This window comes from Microcaecilia unicolor, chromosome 7 (genome assembly GCF_901765095.1).
Source record: "Microcaecilia unicolor chromosome 7, aMicUni1.1, whole genome shotgun sequence".
NCBI classification, from domain to species: Eukaryota; Metazoa; Chordata; class Amphibia; order Gymnophiona; family Siphonopidae; genus Microcaecilia; species Microcaecilia unicolor.
Window position 1 is genome coordinate 14,825,730 of NC_044037.1, and position 25,015 is coordinate 14,850,744.

The window sequence follows — 25,015 nt, forward strand, 5'->3', positions numbered from 1 at the left end:
AGGGCCCTCCCAAGGATGGACTAAATGGGCTAACAACTTCCCAGTACAATTCCCATACCAGTAAAGTTTATGCTTATAGTACACACGACATTTTACCACCTGCTCATGAATATGATCGTTAAGGGCCACCCTAGCAGCTTATAAATTTTCTTTGGTCACTGAAGAAAGGTACAAAATCCACTCCAGCTTACAGCAGTCCACCTGACGCTCCAAGTATAGCAAGTCTTTGACCAATTTCCTTCTCTTAACAGCTACATAAGCAATGGTTTCCCCTCTCAAAACAGCCTTCACTGTTTCCCAAAATAATATGGGGTCTGAAGCATGCTGGGTATTGTCTGTTAAGTAGTGTTGCCACTTCTCAGCAATGTATGGCCTAAAATGGGAGTCCCAATACAGATGGGATGGAAAACACCAAACTTTAGGTCACCCAAGACTCCCTGAAAATCCACTCGAATTAAGGAGTGATCAGAGAGCGTAAGAAGATCTATGGCAGCATCTATTACCCTATAAAAATAAGCAGTTTTCACAAAAATATAATCTATATTAGACTTAGTCAATTGTACCCTAGCAAAATGGGTAAAATCTTTATCTAAAGGATAAAAAATCTGCCAGGGATCCACCAACTCTAATACCTTGCAAAAATACTGGAAGCCCCAACTAGCCCCCCACCAATCCACAGAAGGATTCACTGAAATATTAAAATCCCCCCAAATTAAAAGGGGCAGATATAAATAAGGTGCAACTACCTTAATGCCTGAAAGAAGGGAAGGGCAAAAACATTAAGGATGACCAACTCTGTATTTTGAATAGTCAAACGGACCAACACATATCTATCCTCCTGCCCCATAAAAGCACCTTATGAAGATAAGGTACAAATTTACTAATCAGAAGTGCCACCCCAGCACTATAAGTAGTGCCTGAAGAATAATGAACTGCACCCACCCAACTGCACTTCAACTTTTGATGTTCCTCATCATTAAGATGGGTTTCCTGAAGGCAGGCTATGTGAACACTTTTTTTCTTTAACTCTTGCAAAATTTTTGTCCTCTTAATGGGCGAATTAATACCCACTGCATTCTAAGAACAAACTCTCAAGGAGGATCCCACAACATTACCATGATATACATAAGAAAGGAAACCAAATTAGCCAGGGTAACCCGGTGCCCAGTCTCCAACCAGGTCCCCTCCCCCTCCCCCACCACACCACAAAGAATCCACACTACACTCGTGATCAACCAACCAAGCAAACCTGAAGTGCTACTCTCAGCCCCAAATCCAATCCTCCTCAAAACCCATCTTACTCATACCCCATACAAAGACTTCCCCATGAACACCGACCCCCCACTTCCACACAATGCTCACACACACGACTGCCCACAGACACCCCACCCTAAACATTTGACCACAACCAAGTAGCAAAATACACAAACCAAGCCAAGCAGAAAACAAAAACCTCTGAAGAGGCAGTATAACAAAGGCCCACAGGCTTACAAAATGTGTCCACCCAAAAGGTTTCCAAATAATGTCCACCAATAAGGAACCAGAGTGCCAATATCACACACTACAGTCCCACAGAGTAAGACGAAAAAGCTGTCCCAATGAACACACAGGCTCAATGGTCCAAGCCAGATGGAGAGAGTGGATTGCTACCCACAGGCACAGAGTCCAAAAAGGCCTTTGCTTTCAAAGGAGTGTCATTAAAAAAAACTGTACAACCCTCATGCATCACCCAAAGGCAGGCTGGATAAAGAAGCGCAAAGCAAATTTGGTGCTTAAATTTTCGGTAGCGGGACACAAACAAACTCTGCCTGAACCCAAGTAAAACAGAGATTCTTTGGGTACCAAACACAAGTGGACAAATACCCGACTTCAAAAATACCTTTTGTGAAGTATGAACTCCCCCTAGAATCACAGGTCAGGAATCTTGGGATACTGCTAGACTCATCACTCTCTCTAATCCCGCATATTCAAACAACCTTCAAAAATTGTCTCCATCACTTACGGCAGCTACAAAATCTCTCTCCATATATTGAAAAGACGAGTGTGACCCCAGTGGTCCATGCTATTATAACATCACGACTTGACTACTGTAATGTCTTATACACTGGCCAAACCAAAAAGATTTTGTATCAGCTCCAACTAATTCAGAATGCAGCAGCACGGCTGATAGAAAGTTGCAAACGGCATGACCACACCACACCCTTCCTGCAAAAACTACACTGGCTACCAGTACCTTGCAGGGCTAAATTTAGAACTCTATGTTTGATTTTCAAGGTCCTCAGACAAAATGGTCCAGAGTACTTAAATAATAAGTTACCCTTTACATACGTTTGAGACCTCTAAGGTCCTCTCAGAGATCATCACTATCTGTACCTTCATCAAAAGAAATTGGTATGATGTGATACCCGCCAGCGAGCCTTCTCAGGAGTAGCCCCCCACGCTCTGGAATTAACGCCCAGAGGGGCTACATATAACTTGAGCTACCTCTACTTCAGGAAGCAGGTGAAAGCCTCTCTTTTCTTCCAAGCCTTTACATTGCTACACACACTAACTTAGATGAGCTCCTTATCTCTTGCTTAACTATACAATGCACTTGCCTTGAGTCTAGCTATCTAATTATCCCAACTGACTCTGTACCACCCATCTTGCTCCCATCATATATCTGCACTTGGTCCCTCAGCTATATGGCAAGCTGTATGGCAGAACATCATTAGCATCGTATCTATGTTAGTTGAATGCTCTAGTACGTGCTTATTAGGTGTATCATTAGTATTATGCTAACATCTCTCTATATAAAAGGCAACACCAACGTTCTATGAAGCCTCCAGCCGGAAGTGTGAAGGGGGCGAGATATCCGGTTTCCCTATGAGTGTCTGCCCCGCCCTCTCTGTAACACAAACAGTCAGTGAAGGAAAACAGCAGAGCAGGAAATCAAATCGCTGGCTCTGTAACAGTGAAGGACTCAGAGGGGGGAGGGGAGAGAGGGCAGAGGGCAGGGACACACACACACTCCCACATGCACACAGAAGAAAACCTTGCTAGCCCCCCCCCACCCCCATTTCATTTGCATCAGAAACAGGGCTTTTTTACTGAAGGACTCAGAGGGGGGAGGGGAGAGAGGGCAGAGGGCAGGGACACACACACTCCCACATGCACACAGAAGAAAACATTGCTAGCCCCCGTTTCATTTGCATCAGAAACAGGGCTTTTTTACTGAAGGACTCAGAGGGGGGAGGGGAGAGAGGGCAGAGGGCAGGGACACACACACTCCCACATGCACACAGAAGAAAACATTGCTAGCCCCCCCCACCCCCATTTCATTTGCATCAGAAACAGGGCTTTTTTACTGAAGGACTCAGAGGGGGGAGGGGAGAAAGGGCAGAGGGCAGGGACACACACACTCCCACATGCACACAGAAGAAAACATTGCTAGCCCCCGTTTCATTTGCATCAGAAACAGGGCTTTTTTACTGAAGGACTCAGAGGGGGGAGGGGAGAGAGGGCAGGGACACACACACTCCCACATGCACACAGAAGAAAACATTGCTAGCCCCCGTTTCATTTGCATCAGAAACGGGGCTTTTTTACTAGTTGTATTATAATCTCTGGTATTTGAATTCCAGTGCCATTAAATGTGTATATTTTAGATACTGTTTCACAGTAGTTCTATTATTAGGTTTCAATTTAGAGTTTACCTCATTTATTGTATTTATGTTCATGCTTGGTTATTTTACTACTGTTATGTTGTTAACAAAATTGTAAGTTTTATGTTAGACTGTATCTGCTGTACACTGCCTTGGATGAATCTCTTCATAAAGGTGGTTAATAAATACCACTAAATAAATAAATAGTCTCGGTATAGTCTTGAAAACACAGAACCTTATGATTGTCTATTAGCAAGGTCTTACCAGTACACAAAGCGTGGAAAATTTCCACTTTATGGGCAAAGTTTAATACCCCCAAGATCACCACCCGTGGTCTGGAGCCCTCAGGTCTGCATGCTCCTAGACGATGAGGCTCTGCAATCTGCAACAGGCCATGTCGAGTATTCAATTGTAAGCTTTGGGAAAGCCAAGACTCCAAATAATGGAACAAATCCCCCTCCTGAACATGCTCCGGAATGCTCACCAAACGAAATAACTGTGCCTAGCTTGGTTCTCCAGATCTTCAACTTTGTCAGTATGAGCCTGTAATTACTTATCCAAGGTACTCTGCTTGGTCTCCACATGATACAGGGAGTCCTCCACCACTCTAGTCCGCTGCTGCACCTCGTCTACTTCCAGGCCCATACTGTCTATGCTCTCATGTGCATTATTAATTTTATCAAACAATTGTTGCCATTTCTTTGTCAATAGCAGCCTCAACAGCTGCCTTCACTTCAGAAATGATTTCCGCTGTTTGCATTCTGCGCCATCTTGTTCTCTGTAGTTCGGCCCTTATCCTGTCCTTTGTGCAAGGATTTTGCAGCCATATGGACAAAGGTAGCACTGATGCACACTCAGGCATGCCAGAGAATGGTCCTGGTAAGTATCAGCCCAAATCAGTGTGAAAATCCATAGGTTATTTTTGGTTATATGCAGGCTTTTAGAAGGGAAGCGGGAAGCAGTGCTACTCAGCATCCACCCTGCCTCATGGCTCCACCAGAAGTCCATAATTTTTGTTTTTACTTGAAAATATTTCATAAGTGTTCTTTCAAATATAAAGAATCAAAATCTATACAGCATAATTTTATAAATCTATTATCTCTTTTGTATTGGGTGTAGATTAGGAGGAGAGCTAACATTCTTCTTTCGTGTGCTACACATAAGCATATATCATCCATTAATCATTGCTACATAAGCATGAAGACAGAATACCACTCCTTCAAACTGACTTCTAGCTTATCTGCAAATACCACCATTCTTTCAACTCAAGAATACTGAAGATTTTCTTGCCAGAGGCAGAATGGCATATAGCAGGGGTGGGCAACCAGAGTCCAAGGACCACAAGCCATCCACAATGAATATGCATGAGATCCATCTGTATACAATGGAAACAGTACATGCAAATCAATCTCATGTATATTCATTGTGAGACAATCTTGAAAACCCGACTGGGTTGTGGCCCTTGAGGACCGTGGTTGCCCACCTCTGCCGTACAGTTTGGTCCTTAATATCCAAAGCTTCGCCTTCACTCTCTAGTAGTTCCCACACTTATTTTAACACTCAAAACTTCAAGTGTCTCCAGGTGTCAACCTGAAGAAAAATATCAAGCATCCCCTCCCTTGCCCCAGCACACCTACAGCCCCCCACGCACACCCAAATTGACGAAGCAGTAATGAACACTAAAATACCCTGGCCCTCTGCACAGATTTTGCCCCTACAAGAAGCCTCTGCAATAGGCAAGCATGGGGCCTGAGTGAGCTGAATATTATTGTAGCTGGAAGTGGAGGTTCAGAAAGGGAAAGAGCCCCGTTTGCAATTCCATCCACTGATTTTGTGACCTGACTTGAGGTCATTATGTGCCTCCCTTAGCTCAGCGGTTAACACCAAGCAGTACATGTCTATAATTCTGGCCAGATCTCTTCTCCTGGAAACAGTTATGTATCATCATTTTGAATGGGTCCAGTTTCCCCTCCTTGCATGGCTTTTTTGAGAACCCCTGTTTTACTCTTACTCCTGGTTTCAAAACAGTGGAATAAAATACATTTTGCCCTCATCTGCGGAGGTGATAGAGATCTCCGGATTTCTTGGGTCTGTACAGAACACACAGGTCCTAGGAATGAACTTATGGCACTGCTAAAGCAGTCTTCACTAGGGAACTGAACTGTTTCTCACCTGATTCAGGACAATGATTTCATCGGCATCAATGATGGTTGACAGTCTGTGTGCGATGAAAACAGATGTTCTGTGTTTTGTTATGTCCCTCATGGCACTCAGAATGTTCTGTAGATTTAAGCAGAATTAACATATAATTCCTATACAGAAAAAACAGAGTATGCATGTCAACCAATACTTTAATAAAAATTGTGAAAAGAAAACAATAATTCTACTCAATTTACTTGGTAGTTATTAGGCTAATTTATGTTTACAGATGCAATCTTTCAAACATTTTTGGCACTACAGGCATTACATACAACAGTACTATTCCCCCTACACCACAAATTGCATGAGATATCAACCATCTCCAGTAGGAATATCAAAGTTTTAGAAAAAGTTAACATCTTGGAACAATCAGTGTAAAAGAAGTTAACAAGGACACCAAGTGTCTCAAAAAAGCCGGTGAATTACAAGCTCAACAAAGGCTAACAAAAGGTTACAATTCTTGCAGAAATTTACTCAATCTTTGTGGGCAGAAGGGGGGGGCAGGAGCAAAAAATATATTTTGGCTGAACAGGCTACAGGGCCCCCAATCCAGAAGAATAGTTCACAGAAATTTCAAAAATGACCAGAAAAAAACAGTAAAAAGAAATACATTTAAGGTAATCAATTAAATTCTACAACTATCTTGGCAGTCCAGTAGTCATATAGAAGTTATTTTTCCACATCAGTAAAGGACCTCTCATCAGTGACAGTAAGACAAAATTCCTGTTGATGACAATTCCATTAAATCTTGTGGTAATTTTCAGCAGGTCACGGACCTGAAATCTTTTAGAACTTGTAGCTGCAATGGGAGTGGTGGTTGCTGTCGGCCCTGACTGGTAGCCTTTTGTTTTAATAAATAAAAGTTACAACTGATTAAATCTTACACAGCTGAACCCTAAGGGACATTAGCACTAACCCCTTGCCCAACCCATCTTGAAGCAACTCCAAGATCTCTGAAACAGACAACCAAAAAGGGGGAATCTGATTGTCAGTGTACCACACTTTAAAAATTCTACACACTTTCACATATACCAAGGAGGTGGACCTTTTCCTTGTCCACAGGAGGTTATCATATGACCAGAATAGTCTTTCTTCAGAAATCTCACCCTCTCAATAACCAGGCTGTAAGTGGAAAGCAAGACACCTCTGACATCTGAACAGCACCCTGTGACAGAAGTAAGTTTTAATACAGGAGTGGACATGAGTCTATCGAGCCCACCACTGTATGCAAGTAAGCCAATTTGGTTAATCTACTGTCCTCTCCCCTACGCAGCCATCATAACTAATGTCATAACTAAATTATGTAAGCCACATTGAGCCTGCAAATAGGTGGGAAAGTGTGGGATACAAATGCAATAAATAATAATTGCCATACGCTCAAAACAATCAAGCAAATCTGTGAGCTTCTGCTTCCACGTTGTCATTGTTTATTGTTGGTCCGCTGTTGTGCCCATCTTTCTTCACTGTTCTTTTATATATTGGGTAATATACATGGCAAATTAGCTCTCTGGAGTCCTTTTCATGTTTGCACATCAAATCTTTGTTAAATATGGGTTACACTAATGTTTATTAACTATATGATGATGATTAATATGAAAAACTGGTTTCAGGGCATGCCTCGTAATTCACGTCAAAATTACACTCTTCTATATAAATAGAGATGGCCAGATTTCAGTGAGGATATCCTGTTTCCTGATGGGTTATTTATTTACTAGCCGTTGAGCCCGTAAAAACGGGCTGGTATTGGGGTTTTCCTTCCCCCTCCCTCCCTCCCCGCGAGGTCGCCACCACTACCGTTCCCCCCCCCCCCCCCCAGAGTCGCCGCCATCCCTCCACCCGGCTCAGGCCTTCTCTCCGCTACTAAACTTACACATCCATTCGCCGGAATGCAGCACGCACATCAGCTGAGCTGCAGTCGGCTCTTCCTTCTCTGCCTGTGTCCCGCCCTCCTGTGACGTAACGTCAGCGAGGGCGGGACACAGGCAGGGAAGGAAGGCTGACGGCAGCTCAGCTGATGTGCATGCTGCGTTCCGGCAAATGGATGTGTAAGTTTAGTAGTGGAGAGAAGGCCCGGGGAGGGTGGGGGAACAGTAGCGGCGACCTCGGGCGGGCGGATGGGGGGGGGGAGCGGTATCAACCTCGGCGGCGCAGTTTCCCTCTCTGTTCCGCCCTCGTCATCACGTATTGATGGGGGGGCGGGACAGAGAGGGAAGTCTCTACTGCGCATGTGCGAGTGAGTCGGTCACTCGCCATTTATATGTTTGATTTGTTACATTTATACCTTGCACTTTCCCACTCCTCGGCAGGTTCAATGCGGCTTACATTGCATTTTATAAATAAGACATGTTCCATCTTAACTGTAATCTGCTTTGGGAAGCCTGGTGTTATAAAGATGATGGAATATATTGAAATTAAATGGAATTGGGGCACATGGAATCACATCTTCATCTGCTGATGCCTATTTTATTTTTTTTACCTTTTGTGTTATAATAGTAGCATGTGGACCTCACTATTTCAATCTAGTTAAACCAAATCAAATTGAGTTGAAAAATCAATTTTCTTGAAAAAAAAAAAAATCGAATCGTACCGAATCGAAAATTCTTTTGACTGAATCGGACAGCACTAGTTCAGAGCAGATCACAATAAGATTGAATACAAAAACAAAACACAGCAAACTTCTCTATTGTTCATTCATAAAACGCTTCTGAAATAACCACATTTTCAAATTTTATCTAAACAGTATATAATTCAATATTCTCCTTAAATAAGATGGTAAACCATTGCATAAGTCAGGGCCTTTACCAAACAATGTTCTATTATGTGTACTTACTGACCAACAAAAGTGTAATAGGCCTAATCAATTGCAGTTCTTGTAAATGCTGAAGCTGTCTAGTTAGTAAAATACAGATACTAAATTTAAAAGATAACTCAGGGGCGCACGCAGTTCTTCTATGCAGGAAGCTGAGTTTGGTAGCCCGCAAAAGCATTATGCAATACTGGACCCTCCACGGAGGCACCATCCTACTGACACTGGAGAAATCAGGTACACCTGTTGGCTTCATGGGAAGCTGGAGATGCAAAAAAAATCTGCTAAACGTAAAAAGCAATTTCTTCAGGTTTGGACCCCATACCTACAGATGCTGAGTCCTAGGGGACGCAGCCTGCTCATCAACACTTGTTAGATCCTGTACAGACTTGTCAAAAGTACCCGAGATTGCTCCTAGTTAAGCTTTGATTGCTAAGGAAGGGAGGGAGGAGTAGGAGGGAAGGGCAAGAAGGGGAGGGAGGGAGGGGAGGCTAGGAGGGGTAGGAAGGGGAGATAGGTCTCAGACAGGAGGAGGGGATAGGGCTATGTATCAACACAGTTCTCGACTATATTGAAAAGCTGATTGCACTATATGCTGTTCATAATAATAGATACAAGATAACTTGATTAACTAACAGAGAGACAGCATGTAAAACTGTCAGCAAGTATACCACCTTGTTTTGTATTATGCTTCCTGTAACATGCTTTCTTTTGTTCTATGATTGCCTCTTCTCTCGGCACGGAAAAGTTTAATAAACAGATTTAAACATAAAAGATAACTCAGGGACAATCCATATAAAATCTTTAAAACAAGGGTAAACGCTTTAAATTTGATCCTAGCCTAGATAGCTGTTGCTGTAAATGTTGAATAGCATGACCATATCACCTACCCCCTAACATCAATTTTATAGCAACACTCTGCACAACCTGCGGTCTTTTTAATTGTTTCACTGGTTGTCCCAATAAAATAATCAGATAATGAAAGAATTGATGTTTGGATCACAAATTGTAGATGCTGCGCATCTATAAAAAACACTTCACTCTACATAAAAGTTTCAGTTTAAAACAGCTCTTTTAATATTGTTAATATGAAGTTCCCTGGTTAATCCTGATCCTACCCAGACACCTAGCAATTTTCTCTCATGTCTAATTGGTACTTCAGCACCAACTAAGCTCAAAGTTTACTAGGCACTTCCATAGTTTGAGAGCCTACCTAAAAGAACATTTGTTTTATCTGGGTTTAATTTTTTTGTTTTTTTTAAGCATTCTGTCATCCAATCATAAATTTCCCACAACCGAATATGTACGCCCATCTTGACCTCCTCTTCTTTGTCCATGAGAAAGGCTCTCATTTGCCAACCCTATTCTTTTGAGGAAAATTCTGTCTTACGGGTTTGGTAATGCTTCACTTGTCTGAATCCACCCCAAGATGAAGCATAGCGCCAAGAATAATTTGGATGGTCGTCCAGAAGTCTGGGCACCTCAGAATCTACTAAATCTTTCACCAGTTTTACCAAATCTTTTCCAAACAAAAGCTCTCTTTTAAACCAGGGGTTCTCAACCCAGTCCTCAGGACACACCTAGCCAGTCTGGTTTTCATGGTACCTACAATAAATATGCATGACATGGATTTGCATGCCCTACCTCCATGGTATGCAAATTTATCTCATGCATATTCATTGCGAGTATCCTGAAAACCTGACTGGCTAGGTGTGTCCCAAGCTGCAGGCCATTTACCACCAGCTTCACGACGACTGCACTTCCATAATCCTTCAGTTGGTGAGAACCTGAGGTAAAAACTGCAGTAGAAGCCACTCGCTTCTAAGCAGTGGACTACCTCCCTATGCCAGAGACTGAAGAACTGTAGTATCTTGCCACTGAACTTTTATTCCTATTTAAAAAATAAACAAGAAAACGTTAGACTGCCTTAGCTTCTGAGACAAATGCTCCTTAGGGTCCCTTCCCATGACCTGGAGAGAATGACCAAGAGCTCGCACTAGCCAACTCCAACTCCTCCAAAAGAAGGTTGGGTGGGCGGGAGGGATACAACGCCAATGGGTTTGACACCCTGGCGAGCAGCTCCAGTGGTCCTAGTCCTGCTCTTTTGACAGATCAATGTTTTTACTTTCTTTTTTCAAACAAGGAGCAAACTGAACCTCTAAAGGGCAGTGGGGGCAAAGGCTACTCCATCCCAAATCCTTCTTGACCAGACTGCAGTTACCTGTCTACCGTCTGCTGGAGACTGACTAACTAGGGGACTGCACAAGATTCTATATATGGTGATATCATAAAGTCAGTGGTTCTCAGTCTTCACCTGGTCTGGATGGTCAATGAGGAAGCATAACTTTTAAGCTCCTGAGTTAAGACAAATTTTCAGCTGAAAATTTAAGGGCCCAAGTCTGGCTGAAAATAGTTCACAAATGTAGGAGTTCAGCCTTTTTTTTTTTTTATTAATATTGAGTCTAACAAATAACCATTATGTAGCTGAATGAATCAAAGTGTGGAGCAGCTGACACACACGGTCAATAATTGCACTTAGAATTTGGGAGGAATGGGGCAGGCTGTGTGGGAGCTAATGGAACAATAATTGCTGGTAATGCAATTCCTATTCTATTTGACTTTCAGACTGCACCAAGGGACTTTCAAAAGCAGTACCTTAAGGGGCTGGGTTGAACACAGCTTGAAGAACCCTTCTTCCAAGCCTGGCATCTGCACATAATCTACTCAGAAATATTTAGATATGTAGAGAACACTGCTGCTTCCCTCTTCCACAGATGCCTATGCCTCTTCTAAAAAGGAAGTAGCTATTGATTGGCTTGTCCTCGAAGGCTGCAAACAGACCAAACTGTCAGGATATCCCTAATGAATATGCATGAGCAAGATTTGCATGCCCACTATATCCATTGTATGCAGATCTCTCTTATGCATATTCAGGGATATCTTAAATCTGGTCTGCTTGCAGCCCTCAAGGACTGAACTTGGACAAGCCTGTTATAGAATGAAAAGGGAACAAAGTCATCATCTAATTCATACTTTATTTCTTTTACATCCCACCAAATCCAAAATGTGTTCATGGCACTTTGCAATATATATTCATATCAGGGCACCCTGTCATAATAGCCCTTACAAAAAAGCCCTGACAAAACAGCCTTGTAACAAAATAACCCTTGACATTTCACACCCTAACAAAATGGCCCCTCCCACAAAACAACCCCTTGACAAAATAGCCCCCTTAACAAAACAGCCCCATAAGAAAAAATAACACATCACAAAAAATATAATAAACTACAACTGAAATCTTCACTGATAAAGACTTCTACCAGCATTCGATTACATAAAGCATATATAAATAAACAAAATTCTATAGCTAGAAACTGGGTATTCATGATCTGTTCTGCTATTTAAAGAAACTATTGTTCCATCAACATGCTAATTAAAAAAACAAACAATATTGTCATCATTTTCATAGTCTTACCAACAACCGTATCCTGTTTGGCAAGGTAAGATTATGAGGAAAAAAATGCAGTCCCATATTCTGGGCAGCCGGATCGGGCCCTTTTGTCAGTGGTGGGGGGCTAACTTGTCAAGGGTTATTTTGTGGGCAGGCCATTTTGATAATGGCTGTTATGTCAGGGACTATTATGTCGGGAGCTTTTTTAGCTAGGAGCTTTTTTTGGTCAAGGCTATTTTGACCAGGTACCTCATATCATATTTAACATCACAAAAATTACCTCATTATAAACAGACACATCGCTTTCAGTCATATCCAATGAGAAACTGATGGCAGATGCTCAATAGAACATATCGGCAAAGGGCAGACTAGTGTTTGCTACATTTTAAACCTGCAAGTTGGCGATATTGCTTTTTACGGCTAGTAATCTGGCTTTAGCACAGGTGTGGAAGCAGCCTGGCTTGCCTTCTGCATCTCAGATTCTACGGAAATTGGATTTTATTTTTCAAATGCCCAAGTTGATGGCACTACGACATGGACGATTAACTAACTTTTATGGGGTTTGTAACTGTAGCCTCGTTCGGCCTGTCCATAAGATTCTTTTTGTTGATAGCACTATTATTGTCCTGATATAGCATTTTGACACTGCTGTTGTCCTGGGGTGGGGGTTGTGGGATTGTTCTGATAGTTGGACTGTGTTTGTAACTATGTTTTTGCATAACCATAAATTATATTCGGGAAAAAAATTAACTAAATGGCAGCAAAGCTAGTAAACTACTACTTTTTCTTTTTTTTTTTACTTGCTCCTTAAATAATAAATTAGCGGTCAGGTTTTCTAAAAGTTTATAATTTTTGTAAATAAAAACTTTAAAGCTCAAGTATACCTGAATGTAACTCACCTTGAGCTACCAATGCAATGGCCTGAGTAAATCCAAAAATAAATATCTAAATAATGAAACACCTTCTTGGACTAAGCAGAATTCAAACACATGGCTCATAACCCAATCTCTCGATTCATATAAAAATCGGAATTCATTTTTGGGGGGAAAAAAAGGAAGCAGCTTATTGGGGGGGGGGGGGGGAACCCTAATAAATGGAGACCTAGAAGGCAAAGCTTTTAATTACCATAGATATCCGTGTTTAAGTCAGCCTCACATCTATTCTAACTTTGAACCTTAAGTAGTGAGAAAATGTGATGATTCATGTATAGGTTGCTATACAAACACACATAAAACCCCATTTGCTGCATGGGGGAGGGGCATCATCATAGCAGAGAGCTTCTTCCCTCCTGTTCTTCCCCTGGTCCCATGGCCAGCATCTTTCCCCTATCCCCCATGTGCCCAGCCTCTCATTCCCATTCCTTCACCCAGTGACAAAGCTAACATCTCTTCCCCTTTCCCTTCCCCATATGGCTGTTGTCACCCTACTTCTTCCAGCCACACTCCGAAGGTGATCTGAGCTGGTGCAGGTCCTTCCAGTAGGAGCCTGTGCTCAAACACTGCCGTGCGCCTGTGATGTTTTTCCCGTTAGGGAGAGGATGGGACATGGCAGTGCTTGAGTATGTGCCTCTACTGGAAAGCCCTGTGTCTGTACAGATTACCTCTTCCGGAGCCACTCCAAAGGTGAAGTAATGGCAGCAAAAGGAAGGGAAGGGGAGGGGGAAGAATATGCTGGCCATGGCAAAGGGCAAAGGAATAGGAGATGAGACACAGGACCCGGGGAATGGGGGGAGAGATACAGAAGGGAAGGACAGATACAGGGTGGGTGGCTAGCAAAGTGAAGGGGAAATATTGGATCTGCGGCTTGGCTTGCTTATAGGTCACTTTCCTGACTTCTAAATTTTCAAATAATTCATACATTTTATCTACAATAATCAAGTCTTCTTGCAAAACATAGGGCAAGCAGTGGAGAAGTAGTCTAGTGGTTACAGTAGTAGGCTGGGAACCAAGCAAGCATTATTCTCAAAGGTTGAATGCTGTATGCAACTATTCCTTCGAATCTCATTCAGACTCTCAGACAGGGATGTGGAAGAGGAAATAAAAGAGTAACCCTCTATGTATCCCAGATCCAAGCTCCTTTCTATCACTCACAGAGGTTAGAAGAGGAGCAGTTATGCTCCAAAACATTAGCCATAGAAATATGCTTTTAAACCTATTTTAAATGTCTGAAAATATAAGAAGCCAAGTTGTTCCAAAGGAATGGGCCACTGTCTGAAAATAGAATTACAGTTGAAGTCCAGTAGGATTTGCTGAAATGAGGAGACCAGCAGTAAGAGTCCTTGAAAGCATAAATGAAATTAGATGTGATAGGAAAAGTAGAAGGCCTGTGTAGTGTACCTCGTGGACTAGGGAGAGAATTTAGGGGGTTCCTACATGAAACTGGTAGCCAATGTTAATTAAGCAGTGGGGCTACATGGTTCTGTTTCTTGGTGATCGTAATGAGCTCAACAGCTATATTATGAATTGAAGTCACTTCATATCTATTACCTGAAAGCCTTGGAAAAGTACACTGCAATAATCCAGACTGTTCAACACAAGAGGGTGGAATAGAATGCAAAGTGATTTCTGGACGGAGGGACCAGACTGATTGAACCAAATTCAATTTAAGAGGTATTTCTCCATAAGAAATGAAATATAAGATTGAAAGGTTGATTTATTGTCTAGGATAATTCCTAGAATTTTCAAATCATCAGTGAGTAAGGTTCTAGTCCTTATGGATGATTTATTGTACCCCTCCAACACAGAAGTCTCAGATGTGGTAAAGGAAACAGTTACATTCAGTTAGAAACTCGCTAGATCAAAACGCATTATGTACTTTATCTTATGCCTATGTCACTACACAGTATGATTACTGTAACATTATTTACACTGATATAACCAAGTCCAACTTGAAATGCTTACAAACTATTCAGAACACTGCGGCCCACGTCATCTGTTGAGCATCTAGATACGATAGGGCCACCCCTCTTTTGGAATGCCTTCGTTGGATTCAATTCCCATTGAATTTAGAATAAAATTTAAAATCCTTTCACCAACTCATAAAGCATTTCATATTACCACCCCATCGTATCTTGCCATCTTGACCATCCCTTACACACGTGTCCGTACTCTCCATTCATTAATCAATAGTAGACTGGTCTTATTCCCGCCCTCTAAGGCAAGATGGGAATCCACTCACTAATCAGCTTTCTATTTTTTTTTTATCCCCAGCATTATGGAATTCGTTGCCGAAGACTATTAGACTGGAGGAATCATATTCTCTTTCTCGGGTAGCGCTTAAAACACATTACTACCAAACAATTTTCATCACTGATTTTTTTGACTGGCTGACTACACAGGTCTTTAGTAGTTTCTAATTGTCGATGTCATTATTTGATATGTGTCAAGTTGATTGATTTAACCTTTTAGTGTGACAGATTTGTCTATCTTCTATCCTATTTAAGTTATATATTTATTGTATTAACATGCAAACTGTTCTGATTTGCCAAGCAATAAGTGACAATATAGTAAAATAAATAAATGATAAAGAATAAACACAAAGTAAACCTCTCCACAGTCTCTCTTACCTTCTCTGCCCCTGAAATAACATTGACTTTGTATCAATCAATTCAGTTATCTGTATTCAACTGAAGTGGCTACAGAAAACTCACTGAGCTTTTACATAAATCAGAATCAATGCAGCACTCAATTTCATTTCTCTATAGCAAGTTTCTTGTTTGCTTATTTGTTACAGAACAGTTCAAAATTAAGAAAGCCAGTCTTCTCATATGGATGCTGAGCTGGCTTAACTTGCTCTTTCATAATACAGCAGAAGAATTATTATGAGAACAGTACCACACACGCAGGTGGCTCTGATTTCTTTATTGTGTTTTTGTAAGCACAGCAGAACTATAAAAAGTCCATGGTGACCAGGGCCGTGCCAACACGGTAAGCGAGGTAAGCACGGCAGGAGGGCGCCGTACTCTGGGGGGCGCCCCGCCGCACCATGCTTACCTCGCCCTCCTGCTCCCATGTCCCAACTGCCCGCCCTCTTCTCCCCCCCAACAAGATCCCTTTTAAATTTACCTCCGTCCGGCAGCGAAGGCGCAGCGTCAGTGAAGGAGGCAGCGCTCTCGACGTCTCTACTAGTCTCCCCTTCGCTCAATGTCCCGCCTTCTTCTGACGTCATTTCCTTGACGTCAGAAGAAGGCGGAACACTGATTTCTTTCCAGTCCCCCTAATCTCTTCCAAATACAAAACAAATCCCTGGTTTCCCAAGTGGGTTCCCATCTCTAACCCCCCTCCCGTACTTCCTTGTTGGAGAATGGAGTATCACACTCCCTCCTCTTCAGGGCTGCCTTCAAAATGCTGGCATCCTGGTATGCACTGGGCGGAGCTTCCTGACCATATATTGCTCCCTTACATGGTCAAGAAACCCCACCCAGTTCATCCCATTTTGAAAGTGACGCTGAAGAGCAGGGAGTGTGATACTCCCTCCTCCAATAAGAAGGTACAAGGCTGGGGAGGAGCAGAGGTGGAAGCCCACGGGTCACCAGGGTTTGTTTTGCTTGGGGGGGGGGGGAGGGGTTAGAGGGGATGCAGATCCACCAGACCTCCAGTCACCTGTGCCCTCCTGTCGGGGGGAGGGGGGGTGTTGGAGGTTCACCGGACCTACAGCCCCCCCCCCCATGTCGCTATTTCAGGGGGGTAGGTTATGTGGGCTTGGGGGGGCACTAGGCAACCAGGGTCTCAATTTTTTGGAGGGGGTGACAGCCCAGGCTACCTCACTGATGGGGGGGGGGGTGAGGGAACAGAACCTTAACCCTAGGGTTAAGGCGCTATTCCGCCCCCTCTGATCATAGGTGCAGAATACAAGCAGAGCTCATTTAAATCTAATTTAAATGAGCTCTGTGTTATTGCATCACTCAGGCGCTGTCAGCCTGCTGACAATGGGGGGCGGGGGGGAGGTAAATGTGGGCACTAATACAGCACTAGTGGCCTCTAGCATCCGCATTTACCTTTGATCATTGGGTCATGAAATATGTATATATTGAATTGTACTATTCCTGATCAATTGTATCTGTATCTGCTATAACATGTATCTTTAATATTGTAACATTGTACCCAGCTGTTAGCCACACTAAACTCAATAATTCTTGAGATAATGTAGGATATAAATAAATTAAATAAATATATATATTTATCACCACCAAAGCAGCCCCATCAGATAAGCAAATGTACATGTCACCCTTCCACATCCTAAGGTATGTAAAAAAGACCGTTGTGGAATGACTTGTCTCTTAAAATAGCGTCGCTATTTTAAGAAACAAGTCATTCCACAACGGTCTTTTTTAAGATCACCATGATCCATCATTTCTGGATTCTCATCGATTTTGGTTTTAAGCCATAAATCATCATTTTCCATCACTGTATTGTGCTTTATGCATACAGACTCCTGATGTAGGCCTTTGTGGCCGAAACACAACGTTGTGTCGAGTCATTCAATAAACTTTGTTTTGTTTTCACCATCATTGTGGTCCAGACTTTGGAAACCCTGGTTTTTATTCCCACTCCCCCTTCTTATATCGAGATCAAGTATACATATGTAGTATCACATTATACCTTGTGCTATGAGCTTATCTTGTTGGGCAGACTGGATGGACCATACAGGTCTTTATCTGCCGTCATCTACTATGTATGTTACTGCGTAACACTAAAATCTAATTTCATTCTATGGACTAGAATAAAAAGAAAATTATCTTCCTTAAAGCCTCATCCATTGCTTTTAAATAATTGCTCAGAGCAAGTCCACAGAATTAACTCAGGACAACTGCATAAAAAAAAAACAAAAACACCTAGTAACCAGGCTTGTTCACAGATTGATTGCAATGGATATGATCTTGTCTGAGCATGCCGGAAAGGTATTGTAAAAGAATATGTTTTATGATCTCCAAACAAGTGCTGGTCTTCTGTGCCTCCGACAGTAGCAACCAAGGATGAAAGAAACATTTATAAAGTCAGGTACATAAAACTGTCTTGCTTTCTTTCTATGTCCAAAATTTACCTCTTCGGTGATGGAATCTAAAGACGACGTGGCTTCATCGTAAAGAATGATGGGAGGATTCTTCAGCAAGGCCCGAGCAATGGCAACCCGCTGCTTCTCTCCTCCTACTCAGAAAGACAAGGTTAGGATTTCACTTTTTATTATTAAAGAATCTTATTAATATTCAGCTACAAGAATAAGATACAGAATGCAAGAACAAAATTAAGAAAACTCATAGCTGTTGATGCAATTGTGCCAATAGCCATCAAAAGACCCTACCTCCCCACCCTGCCCCAAACCTAATGTCAAACACAAAATCCAAGCATGATACATTCAAACAGGGGTCAAGATCTAGATTCTTATGACCTCAGGCTCTTACCAAGAATGTGGTCCCTCCCCTTCCCATTGTATTCCCAGATCTACCCCCACACCTCTATAGCTATGAAGAATTCTGACGGAGACGTCGAAATTTATTAAGAAGTTAACATCAAGCAGTTGGTGAAATGGTCACTAAATAAGGGTCCCAAACCCGGAGAAAACTTCTCTGTTTCTTAAGGTGAGGACAAGCTGTCCAATACTCCCATTAGGGCATGTAATTTATTGCGCCAATAACAAAACATAGGAGGTTCAGTTTGCAATCAGTGATTGACTATACATTTCTTCCACAGTATATAGGCTTTCCCTAAAAATTAGAATTTCACTTTTTAAATAAAAACATTTCCATGCATCACCAACACAGTTTCTAAATGAGAAGACACAAGTGAAAGGTAGACAGAATTCTTCAACAGAAGGCGTTTGTTTTTCTGCTATACAATCATTTGGTATTCATCTACCGATGATAGATTAGATAAGATAAATAAATAAAATAGAAAAGATAGAAATAATGTGGAAGGACACAAGGTTGTCCAGATTCATTCCTATTTACGTTTTAAGAAAAACCTTAAGGCACTTTTTGTTTAATGATGCCTTTAATGATTGATATGACTGAAATGGCTGGGTTTTGGCAGAACAGATTAAGCAAGAGCAAAGTATGGTGTAATCAGTTGCCTCTCTTTCCCTGAATTGAATATAGATGTAATTTCTCTTCTCTCTGGATATTAATTTATTTCCTTAACTTTTATTTTATAATAATATGTCAATTGTAAACTGCTATGCTGCTATAATCCTAATATATAATTCAATAAACTAATCTAAACCTGAACAAACTAAAGGGCTGGAGCAGGACTGGTATGAAAGTCAATAACTAGATTATTTTGTGCAGTTGGCTCTTTTATGCTAGGCCTACTACAAAATCATGCACTAGAGAGGACTGGGGCATATGACACGGAAAACAATTTTGGAATTCTGGATATCTGAACTGCAGATGGCAAAACCTTGTGGCCACAAATTTCATTGTTACTAAATTGTTTTATTGTAACCAATTCATATAATCCACAAACTACAGTCTTTTCAATTCTTGTATGTAGAAGTCATTGCTAAACTGTTCTAAAGTTAACATATTAAAGACATCAACCATATTATAAACTTCTGACCCTTCATTTTTACAAATTAGTCCTCAGTACATAATAATGTTCTTTGATCCATTCTTATAGGGGTCTCTTCTTTGCCATCTGGTAACTAGCAACATTCCTGCTGCTACTCTACAGTGCGCTATCAGTTCCTCATATGATGGTCATCATTCCCCACTGCTGGCTTCCTCAACAAGCATTTTTCTAGCGTCACTTCTGTAGTATCCCATAGTCCGGTCCCAGTAATCCTTTACTACAGACACACCATATAAGCCAAAGACTGCCTCTCTTGTTTAGCCTCAGCAAAAAAGCCCATCTCCTCCTTTACTCCATTTTCTTTTTTATCATGGTTGGAGTTGTATAGTTCCTATATCTATCTATATCTATCTATATCTATCTATCTATCTATATATCCTTAGCAGAATTAGCACATACCTATTTTTTCAGCATTCTGTGGCTCACAGAAAAGCACCTTTTTAACCTTCAATGTATAGAGTCTATTTTGCACCAATGTAGTCATTAAAAATCCATGCTGTTCCAAAGTCTGCTCAATTTTCTCCATCTTCCCAGAAAGTCTATTTGTTTTTTCCTCCTGTTGAGCCTTGTTCAATTCCAATTTATTTGATATTATAGCAAGTTAATGAAAATTCTTAAGTCATTGAAGCATTTAGTCTTACCAAGGCTGCCCAGATAGCATCCAGCATTACCATCGTGGGTTTAAATCAGTGGAACCACCCCTCCGAAGGGACAAAACCTTGCAAGTGGTGGAGGGGCTTCCGTGTTTCAATGACTCAGAGGGCTATGCTGTAGGGTTACCCATATCAGACAGGCCTCTGAGGAGAAACCAGACAAAGAGTGTCCCAACCTGGAGGATCCAAGATGGCGTTGAGGAAGGACGTACGCTAGTTGAGTTCCCGTTTTACACCAGAATGCCTGAAGAAGGAGATGTTTTCCTTTTTATATTAATTTCTGTATTTCCTTACATTTATGTGATAAATGTGAATGTAATTAAGTAAAATGATAAATAAAATAATTAAAAAAAAATCAGTGGAACCAACTTACTCCTCAAGGGCTGGAGGCTGGGGCTAGATTACCAAGCCCTTTCAAAGCTGTTCCCAGTTCTCTTCCACAGGCAGAGCCTCCCTCCTCTTTCCTTGACCTCGAGTAGTTGTATCATCCAAAGAGAACGCTAAATCCCGAGAGCCATTTGCTATTCTGGATCCCAATATGAGCAACACTCCACTATCTTGCACCTCGGCAATCAGGTAGTGTCCTGCGTCTCAATTTGGCCAGAGGCTGGTGGGGAGGCAGACTCCGTGCATCTGGATTCAATGAGAACTCAAGCTGATGGAAACACTCAAAACCTCCCTTGCACATGATTCAATTACTGGAGATGCTTCCAAATGAGGAGCTGTGGCATGGTTTATCATCAAAGGCTGTTTCACATCGGAAGGGGGGGGGGGGTCTTTGGAGGCTTGGATGGATAACTCCTCATCTTCCACCTTCATTTTGAAGCCATCGTAGCAAAGAAAAATTAAAATCCAAAGGCTTGAGAGAGGTAAGAATTAAATTCCTATATATTAATTTTATTAATAGTTCTCTTGGATATTTGGTGACCCTCCCCATAAGGGCTCTATACTCAAATATTTCCCCCCATGCTTGCTCTGTGAATTCCATTCCCCATCCCTCTCTCATGCCTTCAAAAAGGTGGGGCTCCTCTTTCTTCCCTAATACTTAGTTACAGATTTTGGCATTTGGGCCCGTAACTTCTCTTCAAATGTCTCACTTTTTTCTCCGATTTCTTCCCTGAACTTATTTTTCCCAATATAATGTTTCAGTTGAGCATTGTGCAGGTAATCCCCACATTTAATGTGAGCAAGTGCAAAGTGATACATGTGGGAAAGAGGAACCCGAACTAAAGCTACGTGATGCAAGGTTCTCCACATTAGGAGTCACCAACCAGGAAAGGGGTCTAGGCGTCATCGTTGATGATACGTTGAAACCCTCTGCTCAGTGTGTGGTTGTGACTAAGAAAGAAAATAGAATGTTAGGTATTTTTAGGAAAAGAATGGAAAACAAAAATGAGGACGTTATAATGTCTTTGTATCGCTCCATGGTGCGACTGCACCTCAAATATTGTGTGCAGTTCTGGTCGCCGCATCTCAAAAAAGATATAGTGGAATTAGAAAAGGTACAGAGAAGGGCGACGAAAATGATAAAGGGGATGGGACAGCTTCCCTGTGAGGAAACGAAGCGGCTAGGGCTCTTCAGCTTGGAGAAAAGCTCTTTATACTGCTGTTAGCTGCCGAGCTGTTTCTATTGTTACATCTACCAACGGGTGTTTGTGCCCTTTGGGACCCTAATAACTAATAATCCCTGACGCAGCTTCTAGAGGTGAAACTTGGCCACGTCGGGTTGTGTTTTAAAGTGACAAGAATAAAAGCCTTTTTAACTATTAGAAGATGTGTATTCTGCTTTCGTGGACTGTACTGCTCTTTCCTCAGAACTTTTGTTTTCCTCTTCTGGATTTCCTTGGACCTAATATGTCTAACAAAGGTGCTGCCAACCCACAATACCAAATCCTATTCTTGGACTAATACCTAAGACCACGCAATCCTCAAGGTAAAAGACTCGTATCCCCTTACAGTCAATCTCTTATTTCACATTTAACTGGGGAAGGGGGGGGGAGGGAATTAGACCAATATCTGTTTGTCATTTCCACTTTACAGCAAAGGTGCCAATTCATCCTTCCCTCCCAAAATTGTCAAAAGCTGACATCACAGCCTCTCCTCGGTCACTTCCTGCTTCCCCCTCTCTTTTCCCATCACCATCTCCTTTCCTTCTAATTCTTTCCAACCTCACATTATCTGCTTGTGCTCTTCTTTCTCCCTCTCTCCTCTAAGTAAGGCTATAGATTTTCCTCTGCAGATCCTCACTAGTCTCTCCAATTTCCTGCTGTTCCTTTCTTCTCGCTTCCCCTCTTCTTCCGCTTACCACCAAGCTGTGTGAAATCAGCAGCATGTAAAAAGTTGCAGGTTCCTCACACCTTTCTTCCCCCTGCCCCTTTGCTGACTATGTTTAGAGCGCAGGAACAGGATCAGTCAGTCACAAGAGGAGGTGGGAAAACTCCAGAGCCTTATCCAGAGCATGAAGTTAATATGGCCAGAAACCCCAAAACACATTTTCAGTGCCCTTCTATTTCATAGGGTCAACTTTGATTTACTAGGAACCTAATGAATGCTCAGTGCAGATTATATTTCTTCCTCAATAATCACTTGGAATGGGAGTACAGGAATAGAAAACTGCACAAAAATATACAGACTTGTGACAAACAATACTTTCTGGTTTTCTCAAAGAACACGGAAATAAAATTCAAGCAGAACTGAAGTTATCATCAATTTTGGCAACAAGTCTAGGAGTCAATGCATATTCCATGTCTATAGAAAATTATAGGAAAGCACTGCAACTTACAACCACTGTATTTTTTAATGAGATTTTTTTTTTTTAATCGTACCTGACAATTTGAGCCCTCGCTCCCCAACCTGTGTATTATACCCATGAGGCATTCGTAAGATGGCATCATGAAGGCCTGCGAGCTTCGCCACTTGATATATCTCTTCTGGAGATGCATGGATATTTCCATATAAAAGATTATAATATATGGTGTTATGGAAAAGTACTGAATCCTACAATAAATAAACATTATTTTAATTAAATACTGCTGTTGTGTATGTTATTCCTCTTCCTGCTGAAGGATAAACCATATTTTAAAAAGTCACTTGCTACAACATACAGAAGTCTGAGCTACCTGGTATTTCAGATTACTGCAATGTTTCACGAGTCCCAGCTGTTCTCACGTAAAACTGCATTTTTAGGCTGTATATTTTGGTAGAAAACTAAAAATAAATACCTGAGCAATGCATCCAATTTAATGTCTGTCATTTATTGTCTAGCTCTTTTATCCTCCCCCTTTTCTAAAGCAGAGAAGATTAAAGTACAGAGCATTGGCAAATCAGAGGAAAATCCTGCACTATACATAAACACCCTAATTCTATACATGGCACCCAAAATTGCAGTGCAATTTAACTGATGAGCCAATTAATGCTGATAATTGGGTGCTAATAATCACCAGCGCTAATTGGCCTTAACTAAAAATTTGTATGAATATCTTTAGGTGCCTGGATCCACGCCTAACATTTACATACGGATCCGAAAAGAGGGCACGGTCATGGGAGGGGCATGGGAGGATCAGGGGGCGTTCCTGGAATTTGCATGCATTGTTACAGAATTCTGGGGATACGCCCTTAATTTAGGCGCAAAGTTTACACCATGTTTCAAGTTGGTGTAAACTCTCAGGCCCAAAATTGGGCACAAATCCCAGCACTTATTCTATAAATGGCATCCAACTCTGAACGCCATCTACAGAATAGCATTTAGTGCAGATTTTTTTTTTTATTGGCGCATCATCTACAGAATCGAGTCCCAAGTCTCAAATAGCATACGTAAAATAGCATAAATATATATACCCTGTTCACCTCAAAAAGGAAGATTAGGAAAAAAACAAAACCTCAACTAATTTAATAAATACTTTAGAAATTAGAAAAAAACTGAACACACTCCCCAAAAAACCATAGTCAGATTTAACTATAAATCATCAGTCCATATTACGTGAATTTTTTTTTAAATATGCAAATATTCTTAATATTCAAAATGTAAAAATCTACAATCATTTTGGAAATATGTCAAAAATGTGTTCCTGTAATGGCAAGGAGATGAAGGACTGAATATATTTCTAGATTGATTGAATTAACTGGATTTGAATCTTCACTGTTTTGTATGACATCGCTAGTTTACGAGCTCTTATCAGTGTCTAACAATCTCCAAAGATGGCCAACCCATTTACCACAAACCCATATAATGCAATGGATTTACTGTAAAAAGAGGTCTTACACTCTACTCACCAATGCTCATGTTGGTCCCTCTCCAGAACTTTGGACCCTTAAGTGCACATGATAAACCAGAAAGGAAATGGCATAAAGCTCACCTGGATGAGGGAAGGTTAAACTGTAGAAAACACATGTTGAAGTACTGTCAAGCCTTAACAGCATCCAAAAAAATAACCTGTTCATCATAGCAAATGGTCTACTGTAAGACTCACAACCAGCCTGCCCATTCGAAACTCAACTACAACGATTTTGCTGCAGATTTCGCCAACAAAATCTCTGCCAAAATTTATGGGCAGTTTCATCCAGTTCCCTGTCAAGCTAACCATTTCTTTACACAAACATATATCGTTTTATCGTTTATTCATTTACTAGACCGTCGCTTATTACAGAAGTAAATCAGAACGGTTTACAATCTGACAAAATCTTGAGAAGCCTTTCAC

General features: G+C 41.4%; 1 protein-coding gene across 2 annotated transcripts in view; it reads right to left on the reverse strand.

Annotated features, from left to right (window-relative positions):
- The window catches only part of ABCB7 (ATP binding cassette subfamily B member 7), a 183,507-nt gene that overhangs the window by 10,879 nt on the left and 147,613 nt on the right, over positions 1-25,015 (reverse strand). For both annotated transcript variants that reach the window (XM_030208818.1, XM_030208819.1), the window contains exons 13-15: positions 23,144-23,315; positions 18,143-18,246; positions 5,817-5,924 (exon numbers count right to left, since the gene is read on the reverse strand). In XM_030208818.1, the coding sequence (XP_030064678.1) occupies positions 5,817-5,924; positions 18,143-18,246; positions 23,144-23,315 (384 nt within the window). The remainder of the gene's footprint in view (positions 1-5,816; positions 5,925-18,142; positions 18,247-23,143; positions 23,316-25,015) is intronic.